Source organism: Stylophora pistillata, chromosome 3, assembly GCF_964205215.1.
Source record: "Stylophora pistillata chromosome 3, jaStyPist1.2, whole genome shotgun sequence".
NCBI lineage: Eukaryota > Metazoa > Cnidaria > Anthozoa > Scleractinia > Pocilloporidae > Stylophora > Stylophora pistillata.
The window spans coordinates 14,553,614-14,572,820 of record NC_142521.1 but is presented as its reverse complement, the minus strand read 5'-3'; the positions used below and the strand labels follow the sequence as shown (position 1 = coordinate 14,572,820).

Sequence of the window (19,207 nt, the reverse complement as noted above, 5' to 3'; positions counted from 1 at the left end):
TGAGCTTGATGCGTGTACTCTTTATCCTGGAGCGGTGTCTGAGGATAAAGTGTTTACAGGGGATAAGAAACTTGATCATTTCAATACGTACTCTGTGGAAGATATGAGGAAGCTGGTCAGTAGATCATCGAAGAAAAGCTGCCAACTCGATCCTATGCCGACCAACTTAGTAGTCGGCATGTCTGATACGCTTCTCCCTATCATCACTAATGTCGTGAATTCTTCTCTTTCCTTGGGACGTTTTCCATTTGATTGGAAAACGGTCCTCGTGGATCCAAGACCGAAGAAGACTAAGCAAGAGACTTCCCTATCCAATTTAAGACCTGTGAGTAATCTGCAATACCTCTCTAAATTAATCGAAAGGGCAGTCTATGATCCGATGACTGATCATGTTACTCAGTCGGGCTTGTATCCCACCTTCGTGTCAGCCTATCGACTGGGTCACAGCACAGAGACTGCCCTATTGAAGATACAGAACGACATACTAGCTGCAATGGACAATCAACGAGTTACTCTTTTGGTATTGTTAGATCTGAGTGCAGCATTCGACACGATTGACCACCAAGTGTTGTTGAATCACCTGTATGTGACGTATGGAATTACAGGTACCGCTCTTAAATGGTTTCACTCGTATTTATCAAACAGGAAACAGCGAATCCTGATTAACGGGAGCTATTCGAGTGACTTTGATCTGCCTCAAGGGGTACCTCAGGGTCATGTTTAGGTCCCTTGCTCTTCACACTATACGCAAGTAAGCTCTTCGATGTTGTTGAATCCCATCTCCCTAATGTTCACACATACGCTGATGATACACAGCTCTATATCTCATTTAAGCCAGATGGCTCAGCTACCGAGGCGGCTGCTGATGATGCCTTACAAGCTTGCATCAGGGATATAAGAACCTGGATGGCCCAAGACAAACTTCAGCTGAACGCTGCTAAGACTGAGTTTCTTATTATAGGTACACGCGCACAATTAAATAAGGTTACGATAAATGACTTGCAAGTAGGTGAGTTAAGGGTTTCTGCTGTCTGTTCTGTTAGAAATCTTGGTGTTTGGCTTGATGCAAAAATGAATATGACCACACATATTAACAGCATATGTCAGGCTATTTATTATCATCTATACCACATCCGGCGTATTAGAAAGTATCTATCATATGACAATAGGAAGTCCATTGTACAGGCTATTATAATGTCACGATTAGGCTACTGCAACGGTCTGCTATATGCTATATGGTCCGTACTGTCAAGACCTCGGGCCGATATTCTCCTAGCAAGGCCCTCGCGCTTGGTTAATAAGACATATATAGTGCACACTTAAAGCATGAACCAATCGTGAAATAAATTACAGAAACATTTCACCGAGTGTCCATAAAGTTCACTTAGTAAAGCATATTCTATACCAAACGTTTTCGGCTGTTTGCCATCATCAGGGTTAAAAATACCCTGATGATGGCAAACACCCGAAAACGTTTGGTTCAAACATTTTAAGTTTTTCTTAATCTTTTGGCCTTGTATAAAATATATTTCACCGAGTGTCGATCCTTATATGGTCAAGACATCAGCAGCTACCTCATGCCTGTGTTGAGTTGATCTGGAGATCACTCAGCTTCTTCTTGAGCACAGGGTCCCCCTCAGTCCGGTAGTCTTAGCCACAGGACTATCGTAATTGTTTTGTCGCTTTTTGGAACCAGATTCTAATACCCAGTGTAACGATTTGTTTTTGTCTCTGTTTCAAAGGGCTTGAAGGAGAATGATTTCTTCGCAGATAGGTCGGTCCATCTTAGTAAGCTATTTAACTGAGCCATTAAAATCTTAAATTAAAGAGGGGTATTCCCCCTTAAAGTAAGGGGGGATTCTTGTCTTTGTGGAGGCGTTTACGAAAAAGGAAGTTAAAGTGAAGTTGAAGAATAACCAACAGTAACTACGCAAATCTTAGCTTAGTCCAATGAAGGAATCTATCCGGAGAAAATTAGATTACCACGCACCTGTATATTAATCTAAAAGAAGGCATTTCTCCGCTAAACGTGTACCTGGAAGCTTTCCAAGCTTTCGACAATTTTCGATCCATAATCGATGTTTTTCGAACGGAAATCGATACATAAACCAGGGAAAAATACCCTTAACTCTACGGGGAAGCCCGGTAATTATTCAACTGTAACTCCGGGCGGAAATTTCAGAAATTACTTTATAGAGTGGACACACCAATGACTAAAATTCTTTAGAGAAATTTATAGAGCTGAATAAAACAGTTACTTTCTTAATGAACCTCGTCCGGGTAACACAGATGATGTTTACGCAGAGGTTATGATAAGACTATTTACTTAGTTTTTATTTCACCTTTGATTGACCAGCATAGATTTGTGTCAAGACCGCAGAATTCTTTATCTCGAAACTGAAACTGATATGGAAGTTTCGATGTCACTCTTACTTGTTAATTTTTCTGTTCCATACAGATATAAGTGGAAATAATAAACCATTAGCACGATCAAACAAACATTCGTGATCTAATGCGATTTGTATACAATCAAAACTATTTACTTAAAGATTGTTAAGTTTACTCATTTATCGACCTCATCAGCCACTGAGAACCTAAACAATTTGCTGCACAAATAAAGACATGTTTCAACGATTGAGCCCGGTTAAAAATTTAGCGGATTGATATAAACAATTGGAAAGTTGACTCTCAGGTTCACGTTTTAAGCCGGCGTCACCCACGAATTGATCATGACACAATCACCCACGAAAAGATGCGAGTCACGCACGACTTGATACAAGTCATAACCTCATAAGCAATGGCTTTGCCAATGGCCGGATAAATTTGAACAGACCGTACCCGATTCAATTTGATTATTCTTTATCAATTAATTAATTTGCGTGGGACAAAAATGAAATTTGACAACGTTAGATCGGTTCCAAGCAGCAAGCATGAATTCCATAACTTCCGTGAATATCTAATCCCTTTACCCACCATTATTAAATATGCCCCTTTCCTAAGTATTCTTCAGCCTGAATGGTGCGCACACGCGCCTTTCGCGGCTGCCCTCTAGGCTCGCGTGAACTCTCAAGCTATCTCCTGTGTGACTATCTCTAAAAACCTGGAAACACTTTCGAGACATAACTGGTTCTCAAAGATAGTGGAGGTATATGAGATTGCTCGCAACGAGTGTATCTATCGGTTTCCTTTTCAACCATCTTTCAAAAACGGCCAGGAAAATGTTGACTTGACGGTGCTTGTTATTCCATCATCCCAAATATACCACTTCAACACGCTAAGATAATTCGAATGACATCGACATTTTAAATAGGTTTTCGCACAGCATATTTCAAAATCCCCGATTCAATTATCAACGCTTCACTGACCCAGCGATCACATGACGGCTGGCTAAGCTCGATAATACCGGACGAGGAAACTCATGATTTTTTTATTCAGCTCTGTGCGTCTTGCAAATCGAAGCTCTTCGCTGTTTTGACTTTGTTAAGAAATCACTAAGCGCGTTTCATACTGTCTTCTGAACCTACGTACTGATCAATATTCAGCACAAGGGGAAACAATTAATGCATTACACTGAACCAGAACTCCGATTAAGAGACGACTTTGCACCTTGTCATTCTCAACTTGAGTTTTCCTGGTGGAGGTGCATGATTTATCTTTGAAACAGGTAAAAATCAGGCCGTCGGAAAGATGTACAACGCCTGAGTGGGCCATGAAACTTTCAGACGAGACCTTGCTGCCAGAGAGATCAATATTGTTTTGTCTGAGAGACAATGTTATATGATCACTAGCTTGGATTGATTTGATTTGAGACACTATCTTGTTGGGTACAAGACACACGGAAAATATCATTAAATCCTCAGAAATGGGTAAGTACATCATAATGGAATTTACTGAGGGTCTATCCAAGTTAAGTTCCAATATTGCCGGTGTAATTTCCGGGTGGATGAGCCTCTTTTAGCTCCGTGAAATTACATGCCACCAGTGGCGTTAAGAAATATTGTTGTTGTTGTTATTGTTTTTTCCAAATTACGTTGTACATTGTATGAATCCAATATAGCCGCGGTATCTAACGTTCAGTTAGGCAGTTTTCCCTTTCGATTCGTCAGCGATTCTATCAGTTTCCCTATTCGTTTCCTTGTGCGTATAATATTTCATGCTGATTATGCATAACCCAGTTGCTGAGACGTTTTTGCCCCCTTGCCCTTCATTTCCGTATAGCATTATAAAATATTCCGACGATTAGCATAGAGAAAATTCCCTTCAATGAATGCTTAGCGTACTCCACATACCGAGAAAAAAAAAACTCCATACTTATGACCCAAGGTAACTAGCTTAACAATAAAATTATTTAACATGTCGTCCACCAGCAACACAATTGACAGTTCAAGCTAATAAATCTTTAACTTGCTCGGCATATCCTATTTTCGATTTGCTTCCGGCTTACTGATAATACAATAGCATAGCGTCCATATTTGGTTCCTCAAAGACAATCGTGGCTTTAATACTCATTACCACGTCACCATCATCATCACTCAAGCTTGGTTAACAATTGATAGAAGAGAAGTATTATCTATTCTAAGGTTATCCTGCACCAACAAAAACAACTTTATGGTACCTTTTCCGTTTCAATTAAACTAGTCAATTAGATGTCGGTAAGGATTCGGTATTGATCTACTAAAAAGACAGAGACAAAAACTTTAAACTGCTAGTGCCCAGCCAACTTTACCTCACGCTCGGTCAGTAACCCATGAATAAACTACTGGCGTACTCGCGTCGAACATCAAGACCATGTTTGTGTCCGATTATCATTTACGCAAGGAAACTTTTATCGCTTCTTTACTTTTTCTCCATAAAAAATTTACAGAATAGAACCTGTTAGCGCTTTTTAGCATGTACTCTGTTTAATTCTAAGCTATGGTACTTTTAGCGGGTTGTTATAGCAACGAGTGCAGCTGGAAACTTCGGATGACAGAGGACATTATGCACACACTTCGACTGCCCGATCGAATTGGGAAGAGGTGGAAAGACCTGGCACGAAATCTGAAGTTCACAGAAACTGACGTTGGCACGATTGAGAGTGACAAGGGCTCCACTAAGGAATGCTGCATCGAACTTCTTGCGGTACGATGGATGAAACAAGAGGGAGAGGATGCAACCGTCGAAAGACTCGCAGAAGGTCTGACAACAATAGGGCTTAAGAGCGTGGCTGAAATACTTCAAGGTGTGTTATCAGGAGTGGATGACGAAGCAGGAACAAACAAATCCAATCAGGTAAATTCTCAAACTTAAAACAACTTGAATTGTAATACGGTAAGACCTTAGACCTCGGAGAATCTTTGCTGTATGAAAGACTATTTTTTTCGTTTATTGTAAGAGCTGAAACATTCCTTCCGGAAAAAGGTTCCAACCCTACAAGAGGTAAGCCCATAAAAGAGTCATTGGCCTGCGAAATTTTAAATCTTGATTTTTCATCTTATTCTAGATGGAGAATAGCATAAGTGAAATAGAGAAAAACTGCAAAAAATTGAGAAAAGAGGTGAGAAATTCTGTGAGAAATTTTAGTTCTGATTTTTCATCAAAATTACGTGTTATTAAAGCTAATTGAAAACGGACTTATATTTACCAATAAACAGCGCCACCAGTTGCAAGTGAGAAACCAGGAGCTAGAAAAAGACAAACAGAGTATGACAAAACAGCTTCAAGACAGTTTAGAAGAGGTTGGTAAATAATTTTAATTCCAAATGTGTAGCTAGTTGGTAACAAACGAGGCGTATTGATCGCTTTGCAAGTTATGAGAACATACTCCCTCGGCTCCAGATCCCGAGACTTCTAGATCTCCCCCACTTCCCCAGCTGGACTAGTCCCCAACTTCCCCTGAATAAGCTCTTCGACAGTCAGTGCTGAGGAGTTTTAATAAAGTGCAGGGGGCTGGAAAATAGTTTATCCGGAGCTCCGTTGGTAGCCTCGGCTAAGTCTATATACTTTTGACCAATAAACAGCGTCACCAGTTGCAAGTGAGAAAGCAACAGCTAGAAAAAGAAAAGCAGAGTATGACAAAACAGCTTCAAGACAGTTTAGAAGAGGTTGGTGAAAAATTTTAATTCCTAATGAGTAGCAAGTTGGATATTTTTCTTTCTTTACGTTTCCAACCAGCATGGTAACAAACCCTTTCTTGTCAAACGGACACTTTATCTGATACTTTTCCCTTGATAGCAACAAAACCACAACATTTTGACCACTTAGATGTCGAATATCGTTGTCGATAAGAGAACAAACAGCTGCAGACCACGCAAAACCACTGTCGATTTGCTAAATTTTCCTTTGTGCAGTTTAATAAAGAGAGTCAGAAATTACGCACGAGAATTCAAGAACTGGAAGAGGAGCTGTGTAGAGTAAAACAACAACTTCACAACACTTCCCAAGAGGTTAGTAATCATATCTTGCTTCTCTAGATATCAAACATTCCTTACTTCTCTTTCCAATTCTTCAATTCTTCAAAAAAGTTTTCTCAAAACTGTTATTTTGATTTCATTTAATATGCGACAGTGTCACAAGAGTAACACTAACAGTTTGAAACTGGGAGAGGAATTGCCTGGAATAATAAAAGACAAGTCAGGACAGGTAGGCAGATGTTACTTCACCTCCTGAAGGGTTTCATTTTACGTTAAACAGTATAAAAGTATTTAAGATTCGTCCACCGTAGATGGGACTTACAGTGGCAAAGAAGCATTTCACAAGAATTACAAAAATCATAAGTTTTCTTGAGAATTTTGCGTTGGGTATGGCCTTACTTTTTAAGAAATTTCCTGAGCCGATTCACCAGAAGGAAGTGCTTGTTTGCTTATTCCCGGGCCACTTGCATAAAAACAAGTGCCAACTACTCATCACTTAAAAGCCTCCTGGTAATAGGGACAAAGTAAAGTCTTCTATGGCGAGCGGTGCGTCTTGTCGCAAAGCTTAATATCTAGGCTTTTACAGGATTAATCCCACTATGAAATAGTTACAACTCACTCTTCTTCTTTATCTTCTTGTGACAATAAAAATTGTTTACTTTTGTAGGATTTGGCCGAGAACTTTGATATTCCACACCCAGAGGATGATTCAGAAGATACCAGAAATAATCTTGAACCAGAACGAGCAGACACAGAGGGTGAAATCGACGCAAAGCTGAAAGACCTCAACGAGCAACTTTATAGAAACATAACGTCTCTGTTGCAAGTGCCAGAAACAAAAGACAAACTGAAAGTTTCTGTCACGGTAGACCTTTTAACAAGACTCAGTGTAAGTCTACAAGAGTTATACAGCTCTGTCCTCTCCATGGTGGCTGAGACTTGTAAATGCAATGAGGAGGTCAAACGAGAGTTTTACGACCTTGCATATCACGGTCTCAGAGCGGAACACAATGATGTGGTGCATCGAGTTGAAGATTTGGCAGCGGCACAAGAACAAATGAGCGACGAAGAGAAAGTGGAGTTCGGGAAACTCCAACAATATCAGACCAACCGACAGAGACAAGTTGAGCGGCTGGAAAATCTGTGGAGAGGTCTGTTCTCGACGGTAAGGATGCTTGTTATTTATTGAATAAGAGCTTTTGAATTTGTTTTGATACATCTAAAGGCATTTTCAAAACAAAACAAAAAAAAAGTTCCAAGTCTTTAAAAAAGATTCGTGCCTAAGATCTTTAGATTTGTACTGTTTTGTTTCTTGACGAAAGGATGTTTAATTTGTTTGGTATAAATAACAGAATCGATCGGTATTTAATATTAATAATTCAAAAGCTTCATTTTCTGTTTTGGAACGGACCAAAGAGTAGATTGTGGAGAGCCTTAAGCAAAAATAGTCTGACATCAGAAACAAACTAACAAATCCAAAACTCAAACGAAAAGAACAATAAAAACAAGAAATAAAATGTAATTAAAAAATTAATTTGCGTGTCGTTATGAACTGCAGCCTGAAAGTGCTCCTCGTTCTATCCACTCTGAACCATGTGTGGCGAATGGGAAGACTTATCATCGTGAAAAGGTACATATCAAGCTATTTAAAATGTGCTTCAGTGGCAACTTTTAAGCAATCCCTTAAAACTTTTTTATTTAAGTTAGCATATAGGTTATGAGATTCGTTTTGTTTTGAGATGTTTTTGATTTATATAGTAGATAACTTAGGCTATATTTGAATTATATTGTATATTGTAGATATTTTATATTATATATTTTTATATTTTATATTGTAATTAGGTAGCGCTTTGGACAATTATTGGATTTTAGCGCTATATAAATAAAATTATTATTATTATTAAAAAAAGGAAAGTTTAAATAAAGCTCTCTTAATTTCCCGCTTATTTCCATCTTCTCTTTGTATAATCAGAGAAAACTTCCGTTCGTTCCTCGTCGCATAGAAAAAAATCATCCAATAGATCAGACAAGACCCCTTCCCAACCCAATCCTAGAGACCTCTGGGTATTAGTATCACTTGTCTGAAACCAAACTTCTTCCAACGACAAGATTGCATATTGCTACTCAACTTGACCTATTCAAATTTTCTTATCTTAAAAAAATTTCACCCTCTTTAGGTTTTAAAAGAAAAAAAAAAACTCTGTTTTCTGAATCAAAGTTCGGATACGCTTATCAAAAATTCAAGGATTCACCTCTGTTAGCAAGCAGGTTTTTTTAACGTTTGGCGGCCCTGAGGACATGACCTTATTCATTGCTAACGAAATACTTGTTTACTTTGCTACATAGGACTTAAAACGACAATGCACAGACCCAGGCGCCAAACCCAAGCAGGTTAAGCCTGGAGAACAGACCACCAGTCCAGTAACAGCAACAACGAGTGAGGATGAAAAGTACGAAGTGTGTTTCACAAAGGTTGGTTCCATAAAATATTAAAATGAATCCTCTATTAGCCCGGGTAGAAGACCGGTCGGTCTCACCCTTTCACCCCCACATACATCTCTTGTTGTGGTTTGTTACTTAGACTCTGAAATTTCGGAATAAAGCATTCACTTCATCGATAGCGTCACGCGTCACGCTATCAACACTCTGCATCTGGAAGTGCGAATATGTCAAATTTCTAATGAGGCTTATTGCAAAATTATGGGGAATTGCTGGTGGCTGATCGACTCACTTTAGATCTCAGAAACTGGGATAAATTCCGGCAAAACACTCTCCAAATTGCCTCTGTCTGTCAGTCGGTTTTTGAGTGAAAGAGATTGGAAAACGGAAAGAGCAATAAAATGGTAATTTTATCGAGAAAAAAACAACAAATAAATGGAATTGATGAAGTTTTCGAAATAGTAAGACAAAAAAAAAACAACAAAAAAAAAACAAAAAAAAAGCCGAATACCTTAATTACCACTCATTCTTTTTCAGTATTAGTCTCGTTTATTGATCCAATATTGCATCTGCATTATTTGCCATGTAAACGATTCTTTTCTTGCAGTTCAAAAAGACAACGATGAAGACCATTTTCAGAAAAAGAGAAAGCAAGGAAAAGACGTGTTGCCTTATGTCCTATTCACCTAAAAATCACAGGGATTCTTGAGTAGCTTTGGAAAAATAGTTAGCTCGCACATGTTGGGCGGCGACTAGTCGACAAAAGTCTAGCGAACGCACCACGTTACATTGTAGCAGTTAGCTGTTTGATAGCACTTAGTTGAAATGACTCGGTTACTTGCATCACAGCCAAAGCAGATACGAACTCGACGATGGTATGATCCCATAATTTTTGATGACGTACCTATGTGCCCAGGCGACCAGATTAAAGTGCCCAAGTCTGTGTATGCATACAGGAGACTTATAACGCCAGCACTATCCTGAGTCTTTTATCCTAAAGGAAGGCGTCTCTGAGTAGGTCCGGCCGTGAAACTTTCCATGTACTTCAAGACATTGCGGGCACTAGGCATTGTATAGCAAATAGCAAGCGATGCCATGATGCTCTTAAGAAAGTGGCTACCAGCAATTATTAATTAATTATTAACAATTATTAATTAATAATTATTACTAATAATTATTATTAATAATTATTACCAGCAATTATTAATTAATTATATTACAATTACCTCCTGAGTCTTTTATCCTAAATGAAGGCGTCTCTGAGTAGGTCCGGCCGTGAAACTTTCCATGTACTTCAAGACATTGCAGGCACTAAGCATTGTAAAGCAAATAGCAAGCGATGCCATGATGCTCTTAAGAAAGTGGCTACCAGCAATTGGCACCGGAACAAAATTTCTTTTTCGTATTTCGGCGCGATCTTAGAGCAATTTGTGGCCACGATGTCGCAGGAGTTACTAACGTGCTTTAGACTTGGTTTACATGTGAAATTTTGAAGCGGCACATGAAGAACGACTACAATGTTTTTCTAGCGCACCAAATGTTTTTCCTCCTTGTGGTCCTACAAGCGTAAGGGTGAAGCAAACGCTTACTTTACAAATGAACTGGAAGGCGTGGGTCCGAGAAATATTCGTGATCTTTAAATGCGGCAAGAACACAAAAATTACCATTCAACTAAATCTAGCCTCTTTTTGTTGATCAGACTATATGACTTCATATGAATACCACAGCGTTTAAACACGAAGGCGCGCTATAAAAGGAGCCTTAGGTCCCTCTGGAACATTTGTCAATCAACCGTCGTGAGATGTAGAACTCTTAGAGTCAAGTCAGCTTGAGCTTCAGCTACTCCAGAGCAGTGAACAGTGGGCACATTCCTCAAAATTGTTTTATGTTTTCATCACAATACAAGAATTTTTGAGATTTGTATTTCCTTTCTCCAATGGAAACTGTCTTTATTTGTGGCGGTAAATTTGAGATGGAAGTAGGTGGTTCCACGTTACCTCATGCCACCATGCTGGTGGAAGTAAACAATAGATATCTCATTAGCTCCTTTTGTTCGTCTACCAGCATTTAAATTTGACCCGCACACGTCAACGGTGAGTGACAAATGAGCCTAGGTCTTCCCAGGGAAGACTTCCTTATATAGCGCGCCTTCGTGTTTAATTACAAAATGAGTTTACTATTACACCGTTTATTGCTACAAAAACATTTTACTTAGTGTCGGTCCTTATATGGTCAAGACATCAGCAGCTACTTCATGGCTGTGTTGAGTCTGAAGATCACTCAGTTTCTTCTTGAGCACAGACAGCCCACTTAACACAATAGTCTCGGGTCTTAATGAACCACAGGACTACAACAAGATACAGAATGGTCAAATTATACTAAAAAGTTAGAATCAGTACATCTATAACCACTAATATAAAAGAAAGAGATATATTAAAGAAAAGTTAGTATTGTAAATGAGAGTAGCATTAAAGGTAATGTTAGCATTTTAAGTAATAATTATATTCAATGCTATAAATATGATATTGCACATGTCCGTAATGGCAGTATTTTCAACGATGTTAGTTTTGTGTATTGTATGCACATTATCATGCATTGTCAATCAAAAACTTGCAACAAAAAAGAAATGGGAGTCAAAAACACTATTCCTTACGTCACCATGTCTCTAACGACTCAAATACTGTAGGGTCAACGCACTTTCTCTAAATTTGAACTCTAGTTTTTTAAGTGCTTCAGACTTGGAAATGACAAGAAACCATGAAAAAATCCCAACAAATCATTAAGACATCTTACCTCAACATTAATATAAAACTTGTCTGCTTTAGCATTTGGATCAAATGGTGCTTGATCTGAAAAAAATAAACAAGGAATGTTTGACAGTATCGAACAATTTGACTTAAAAATATCCTTTCACTTGCAGAATCAGTGTAGTTCTAAGTTGATTTGAGTAAAACTTTCATATTGAGATTTACCCTGGAAATTGAACTTTTCAATGATTTAGACAAATGATTTTGACAGTTAAAATTTTCTAGTCACACAATAAATTGTTAATGAAGGTGAACCATTTACTTACGGCTATCTTCATCCAGCTCTGTGTATTCACTCTTTGGCCTATGACAAAATGCAAAAAAAAACTATATGATAAATTATAATGAAATGAATGATGCAGCATAATTTATAGCCGTGGAAAATCAAAGAAAAGTAAAAACTGATGCATTAATTTGTCAAAGCAGATTTTCTTTTGCACAAAATTTTGATCAGAGTAGTTATTCAAAATGTTCCCCAAAAGAAAAAAATAAGGAGAAGTAACATAAATGCAATTTAAGTTATTACCATTCCTCTGGTCTTGGATATGTTGTGTGTCTAAGAGCATTGTCAGGGTCATACTCAAATGCCACGCCTGCTGTGGGATTCCATTTAGCATGTTCCTTTGCAAATCCCTAATGAAACAACATCACGGCAGCTTCAAATATAGGTACATAATTTAGATAAGTAACAAAACAAACATAAAAGCAAATAGAATTTTATTTACCTTTTTAGCAAAAGCTTGCAGTTTCAGTTCCTGTAAAAAAAAAGAGAAAAAAAAATTCAAGTAATTAATTCAAAGGTAGAGGTACAAAAATGGTGTCAAAATCTGTCAACTAAATTAAGTACATAATTGAAGGGTAGCTGCTTTTGAAATGGTTTTGAAAATACAGTACAGTTAGTGGCACATTTCTAATGAAAAACAGATGAAGATGTCCAAGTGAGCATAAGAGAATGATGTATTTCATGTACCTGTCCTTTACGAAGCTTCACAATCAAAATGTCTGAAATAAGACAGGAATCATAAGAATTAGTAATTCAACAGATGGCTAAATTACATGTATGTGTCAAATGTTGTCAACATCAGAGTATAATCTCCTTTTAAAGGCCGGGGAGTGTGGGAGGATCATGTAATATGAAAAATTGGCCAAGTAGCAAATATTCTTAGTTTGTTTGAGTGTATCAGAGAAGGCTTCTATGGGCAAAGTGATAACATCTTAAAAAATTAAGGATAAAGCACAAGTCAATTTAGTTGATCAGTTAACTTGGAACTATGAGATGGTATAAGATTCTGCTGTTATTACCAATAGAGTATTTTTCCCATAGATACTGTATATAATATATGGATACCTTCCCACCAGTCAGAATTGTAACTAGGGATATCAAGTAAAATCAAAGTGTGGGTAATGTGAATTTTTTTTTTCACATATTTGATCAAACACTGTACCCATCGCTCACCATCTTGTTCACCGTATTCACTATTTTCATCATCATGGTGCCGTGAAGTAACCTACACATTCAAGTAGAATAAATGTGAGGAACAATACAGAATCTTAATGTCTTAAATGAGAAATGGTTAACTTACTGTAACTTTGTCATATTTAAAGTGCATAAGGTACTTACAATGAGGAAATCAACCAACTGGATTACAAAACTATACAACTCACAGGAATAACTTTTGCATCTGATGAAATGAGGTCTCTGGTAGTCACATGTCTGGTTTGATCATCTGTACATTTTACTTCCAGGGTCAATTCAACAGAACAATCTTGACAGAACTTGTCACATGTGCAATCCTTTAATGAAAGAAAAAAGAAAAAACAATACAGTCAAATAAATGTAGTTTGACAGTTATATAGTTACATTTTTTTGTAAAAACCAACAATTACAGGGTAAGGCAAAAGTGTTCAAAGAAAAGTTATAAATCATAAAATAACCCTTGCCATGACACAACCAAAATCTAGCTGAGCTCCCAGCTCAATTGAGATTGCTGTTAATTGGAGCAGTGCACCAGTATGTGAATCCCTTCCATGCCTTACTTTTTGTTGAGCTTTCTTTTCACATTAACTATCTTATGTTTCTAGCAACCCATGTTTAAGATTCACTTACCCTAGAGTAGCTCAATCTATCAACAACTTCATCACTGGTCAAGGGGATAAGACCTTATATTAAGAAAAATATACTTTGTTTGAAAAATCATTTCATACATATTTAACAATTATTCCACGAGCGCGAGTTGGATATGAGATGATAGATAGCCAATGAGGCGCATAGCACCGAGTTGGCTATAGTCATCCCATATCCAACAAGCGCGAGTGGAATAATTGTTTTATTAAAAAAAAAAATGCCCCCAAGATATTAGACACATCTTCTTGACTTATTTTGTAAGAAGAAAACGGATGTTACAATGTACAGATATTAGATTTTGGTATATTGGCTCATATACCATAATGGCTAAGCCAATAAAAAGTCTTGAATTGCATTATCCAATGTTCCAGTTTTAAATAAATATAATTATATATAACTGATTATTATGTTGGAATGTTCCTCATCGGCTATCAAAGTGCTTGATAGTTGGACTAGAGCAAGAGGTAATATTATCAGCAACAAGTTGGGTTATTTGGGTCCAAGACATTTAATTGCTCCTCAGAGTTTCATGCTCCATCAGAAGCAATCATCAGGCAGCTGAACTGTTAAACTTTGCGCTGCATAGATTAGATATAATTATGTTTATTATTGTTATTATGCAAATTAGTTTGTATATAAGAAGAGATGGTAAAGAATATTCTTATTAAATCCCCTGATGAGTGGGCAACCACGAAACAGGCTGGTCGGGATGAAAGCATAGTTTATTTGTTTCTTTCCTCCACGAACATACATATAGTTACATATATATATATATCACAAGTCGTCAGTGGAACTCAGGCCAACAAAGGTGCACTGCGCCAGGAGGATCAATAAAGATTTGCAGTCCAAACCTCGCAGCAAACATGAACGTAGAAAATTTAAAAACTGCGAGGATGGACAACTTTTGATGTCAAAAATAGAAAAAATTTTAATAATAAACGTTTCAGTCAGAGACCTTCAGTTATTTACCTAAATAAATTTACCTAAATAAAATGTCGTAATCATTAGCACTTCGATCCTATTTAATGTTCTTTTTTTATTTCAAAAGTTGTAAATAACTGAAGGAGGTCTCTGACCGAAACGTTTTTTATTAAAATTTTTTATATTTTTTACATCAGAAGTTGTCCATCCTTGCAATTTTTTGAACTTTCTACGTTCGTGTTGGCTGTGAGGTTTGGACTGTGAATCTTCATTGATCCTCCTGGCACAGTGCACCTTTGTTGGCCCGAGAGTTCCATTAATGACTGACCATATATATATATATATATATATATTTTGTGATTTGAGCACTCTCGCATGGCAACATGCCTACACTTGGTCCCACAAGTGTAGCGCCCAGGCAATGGTTTATTCCAGAGCTTGGCCCAGTGTCTGCACTGCACTGACGAGACCCACATACCGTATTTACTCGCCTATAAGCCGATCTCGGCTATAAGCCGAGACCCTAAACTTCTTCATGTCAGCAGCTGTTGCATTGAAATAAAAAATAAACACAAAACATTCGGCTATAAGCCGAGACCTAATAATTGCAAAGTACTCCACGCGTGTCGTTAACTGAGATGAATTAACATAAACCGAAAACAAAAGGAGCTTCCCTCTCGGGAAACATGCAACCAAAAAGTAGGTTATTTACTCAGTTGTTATTCGTCGTTTAATTGAAAGTAACAACAAATCACAGATAAGTTGAATTTAATGTGTAAATAAATAGAACCATGCGTGACATAACAAAACATTCACCTGAGTTCAGAATCCTGTCTCAAACAATAGCTCTCTTTCAAAGTTATCGTAATCGATCATCATGCCGAAAGTTCGTCGTTCTTCATACAACTTAGCGTTCAAACTAAAAGTCGTTGCTGAAGCAGAGGCCGTCGAAAACAACTCCGAGATCGCTAGAGATTGCGGAATCAGTGAATCGATGGTGCGTCGCTGGCGAAAAGATCAAGCGAACCTGTTTAATGGTCAGCTTAAAATGTCAGCAAAGCGAAAGACGATGGGCTGCTTTTCGCCAAAGTATCCTGAATTGGATCAAACACTACTGGACTGGTTTTCCGAGCAGGGGAGTCAAGGTAAGTCTTTCGCTTCTTTAAAACAATGAAAAGCTTCGATCAGCTGATATCTGTCAGATCGTGTTGCAATGTCTACACAAACCGTGGGAATGACCGCTTCTGATTGGCCAGTTTTTCATGTTGTTAAAACAAGTCAAACAATTGATCTCTTTTATCTTTTACAGGAATTGCTGTGAGCAGATTAATTCTACGGCTAAAAGCGAAGGAGTTGAGCAGTGATCCAGACTTCAAAGCCTCACTGGGTTGGTACCAGAGATGGAAAAAGCGCCATTCTATCAGCCTTCGCACTAAGACAACCCTGGCACAGCGACTCCCACAAGATCTGGAAGAAAAGATCATCCAGTTCCATCGGTTCGTGATCGCACTTCGGCAGCGGTATGGCCATTCGCTCTCCAGGCTGTTCAATATGGATGAAACTCCTATGCCATTCGAGAAATTTGTGTTTGTTGATAATCGCTCGGCTTATAGTCGAATAAACATTGAATTTCGAATCTTGTTAAGCACCCGTAAATATTTTTTGGCGAAAATACTCGGCTATAAGCCGAACCCCCTACCTTGGCGAGAATTTACCTGTTCTCAGTTTAATTTGTTGGAAAAATCGCTCGGCTTATAGGCGAATAAATACGGTAGGTTGAAACAGTGTGCACCCTGTCTGCAGTTATATATATATACATTAAAGCCACATTAAAGCTGGAACAGTTAGAAGTTTGCTTCATGTTTCATCATTTTACACTTACTATATATATATATGTATGCATGTATGTATGTATATATATATATATATAAACAAATATATATATATATATGCAGTTAGATATAGCTCTTTGGCATACAAAGCTTTGCTTTCATGTCCAAATTGAGCACTCTAACTAGGATGAGTCATTGCTCTGCAATTGCGCATGCTCGCTAGTGTACTCTAGTTTGAGCACTCTGGCATGGCTTAGACGATACCACAAAGGTTGGGTCGTTTGGGGTGACCGTCTCGGTTCTCCCCCATCCTAGCATTAGCACTGCACTGATGAGGCCCAGAAGGCCGAAACAGTACTGTCTGCAGTTAGTTATGTATATATATATATATATATAAACGAATAAACAAGAAATAAAGTTGTTTCACTTATCCTTGGAGTGCTCGATGCAGAAATGTGTAGAGCAAAATACAAATGTGAAAGGAAATTATTACTAGTTACTCGAGTTTCACACTCTAGGCGATCGCCTAGAGCGTGAAACTCGAATAACTAGTAATAATTTCCTTCTTTCACATTTGTATATATATCTATTTTTTATAATTTCACACGGCTGAGCAAAGAGTTTCCAGCGATCTGATTGGTTGAGCAGTTCCTTATATAACGCTATATAAACTGTTCCACGCAGTTTATATAAAATGTTAAAATAGAATGTTAATGAATGTTACTAAAATGTTATGATTTTAGAAATTTCTCTGTTGTTCAGCTCTGAAATTATACTAAAACAATTATTCACCTCAGGTTCGGTGAATATCGTCGAATAATCCCTGAGACGTAGCCGAGGGGATTATTCGACAATATTCACCGAACCTGAGGCGAAGAATTGTTAAATATAAACTGTGTACACATTAATGGGGATTGCAGAAGACCCTCAGAGTAATCTACATACAGCCCGTCCCTTGAATGGTTCACTGCAAGGGACATTTACTGATAATCAAAACTGGATGGGATAGATTATCTTGTCCCTAAGTCATCCCTGTCATAAGGTCACAAAGACCACATTTTGAGCAGCTGTATATGAAGAGAGATGGGCTTATTGAGACAGGTTGAAGTTTCTTGTCTCTTTCTGTTTGCCTCCCTACAAAGGAGTACCTTATCGAGAAAACTTATTTTGTATTTGCACCTTTTAAAATCATTAGTACATTTAGATAATCAATCCTGATGTTCAATACTTAATCATCAAAAATGCACCTGTATATTTCGGATAAAGACACAAAATTGACTGCCTGCACAATTATATACCTACCTAATCTGTGGGCAATAAACTCATCATGGAGTACAGAAGTGTTGTTTTCAATTTGTATCCAGTCTATGGCTGAAAAGAGATGATTGGAATGTCAACTTCAAATAAATTTGCATCTATATGAAACATAGCATATCCACACAGTAGGGACATGTGTCGGATTTTACCCTAGTGCATGAAAAAGTTTGCTTATCAATAACACTTTCCATGTTTGATGTACAACAAGCACTGAGCTTAAATTCCTAGGCAACTGCCTTAAATTAATGCACAGTGAAGCTAGCCCAGTTGCCAGAAGTCATTTTCAATGCCAGCAAAAAAGGACAACTTAAAATGCAATTGTACTAAAAACTATTGGAAAAATGAGTAAATAAAAGGCTTGACGTACATGTACAGTGTGCTGATTACATACATGTATCTCGTCTCTTTCAACCTCTCAAGGGTATATAGGCCACTTTCATATATGGCTGCTGGATTAATATCCTTTTGTTTAACTTTAAATTAGCCCTTCTGGTCTTGTTCTCCAGTACAAAATTCAAAAGAATACATTATCTCAAGCGAGGCCAGAAAGGCTAATTTAAATTTAAACAAAAGAATATTAATCCGGCAGCCATTTATGAAAGTGGTCAATGGTAAGTGTTAAAATGTCTTTCGTATGTTTCATGGCAAGGAGAGTAAAATGCCCAAAAAAGTCAAGTTTCACAGCATTCTGAAGTGAGATTAATCAGCTAGTGGAGACTATAGAGTCAGGGAACAAAACAGAGATACAAATGTAACTAACCTCTAGCAACAAAAAGAGCATACCTATTGTTGGAGTTTCAGCAATGAATATCCTTCGGAGGCCATTAGCCATGCTGAAAAAGGAGGCATGGAAAAAAATTGAAAAATAAACAGAAAAATTGGGATGCACTCTCAGTTGCCCCAGTGACCTCTAGCAGTTACATTGTGTATGAATTATTGGTTTCCAGTCTCCTTAGATTTTAATCAAGTATCAAAGGAGACTCTTGATGAGAATTTCATTCTCAGAACAGTCAGAAAAAAGGATGCGTGGTGATCAGTGAGGAGAATGAGCTCAAAGATCTATAGCTAGGGAGCTGAGTGAAACGCTGAAGTTGACTTTTGGAACGTCTTTTACATGGGTACAGAACGCGTACGATGATAGGGAAATCGATCAAAACGTTCGAACTCATACCTCAAGTCTGTATTTTCGATCACAAATTTGACATTTTCTTCTGTGAGCTCCAGAATTTTAACACTAGGTTGGTTTGCGTAAGGCATATCAACGTGAAACTATCTGTTTGCACGAGCTTAGATTTGAGCAATGGACAGGAAATCCAACATGGCGATTTTCAGACCGAAGAGATCTATGGGATCGTAAGTGCGGAAACTGGAACC

The 19,207-nt window shown here is 37.8% G+C and overlaps 2 protein-coding genes across 2 annotated transcripts; one reads left to right on the top strand and one right to left on the bottom strand.

Moving 5' to 3' along the window:
- Window positions 1-2,850: 2,850 nt before the first annotated feature.
- Window positions 2,851-13,187, top strand: LOC111330989 (uncharacterized). Its single transcript, XM_088752554.1, has 11 exons — window positions 2,851-3,866; window positions 4,928-5,271; window positions 5,483-5,536; window positions 5,634-5,717; window positions 6,000-6,083; window positions 6,330-6,425; window positions 6,547-6,621; window positions 7,060-7,557; window positions 7,951-8,022; window positions 8,739-8,864; window positions 9,439-13,187. Exons 1-11 carry the CDS (start codon window positions 3,863-3,865, stop codon window positions 9,538-9,540), a joined length of 1,539 nt encoding a protein of 512 aa, XP_088608680.1. The 5' UTR covers window positions 2,851-3,862; the 3' UTR covers window positions 9,541-13,187.
- LOC111331002 (DNA-directed RNA polymerase II subunit RPB3) lies at window positions 10,987-19,186 on the bottom strand. The gene is made up of 12 exons (XM_022936027.2): window positions 19,005-19,186; window positions 18,617-18,666; window positions 17,819-17,887; window positions 13,746-13,798; window positions 13,304-13,432; window positions 13,095-13,146; window positions 12,609-12,640; window positions 12,364-12,393; window positions 12,165-12,271; window positions 11,905-11,942; window positions 11,625-11,680; window positions 10,987-11,178 (listed from the first exon to the last, which is right to left on the bottom strand). The coding sequence occupies exons 1-12, from the start codon at window positions 19,088-19,090 to the stop codon at window positions 11,056-11,058; spliced, it is 825 nt and encodes a 274-aa protein (XP_022791762.1). The 5' UTR covers window positions 19,091-19,186; the 3' UTR covers window positions 10,987-11,055.
- Window positions 19,187-19,207: the final 21 nt, after the last annotated feature.

What these genes read in the sequence shown, in the direction of transcription:
- LOC111330989 (XM_088752554.1), top strand. An exon ending in TTCAAGACAGTTTAGAAGAG is followed by an intron (nt 5,718 to 5,999) that starts GTTGGTAAATAA and finishes ACCAATAAACAG; the next exon opens with CGTCACCAGTTGCAAGTGAG. An exon ending in GGAGAGGTCTGTTCTCGACG is followed by an intron (nt 7,558 to 7,950) that starts GTAAGGATGCTT and finishes TATGAACTGCAG; the next exon opens with CCTGAAAGTGCTCCTCGTTC.
- LOC111331002 (XM_022936027.2), bottom strand. Translation starts at nt 19,090, where the DNA reads ATGCCTTACGCAAACCAACCTAGTGTTAAAATTCTGGAGCTCACAGAA. An exon ending in ATCGAAAATACAGACTTGAG is followed by an intron (nt 18,667 to 19,004) that starts GTATGAGTTCGA and finishes CTCCTTTTTCAG; the next exon opens with CATGGCTAATGGCCTCCGAA. An exon ending in TGAATACGGTGAACAAGATG is followed by an intron (nt 12,641 to 13,094) that starts GTGAGCGATGGG and finishes GTCTTATTTCAG; the next exon opens with ACATTTTGATTGTGAAGCTT.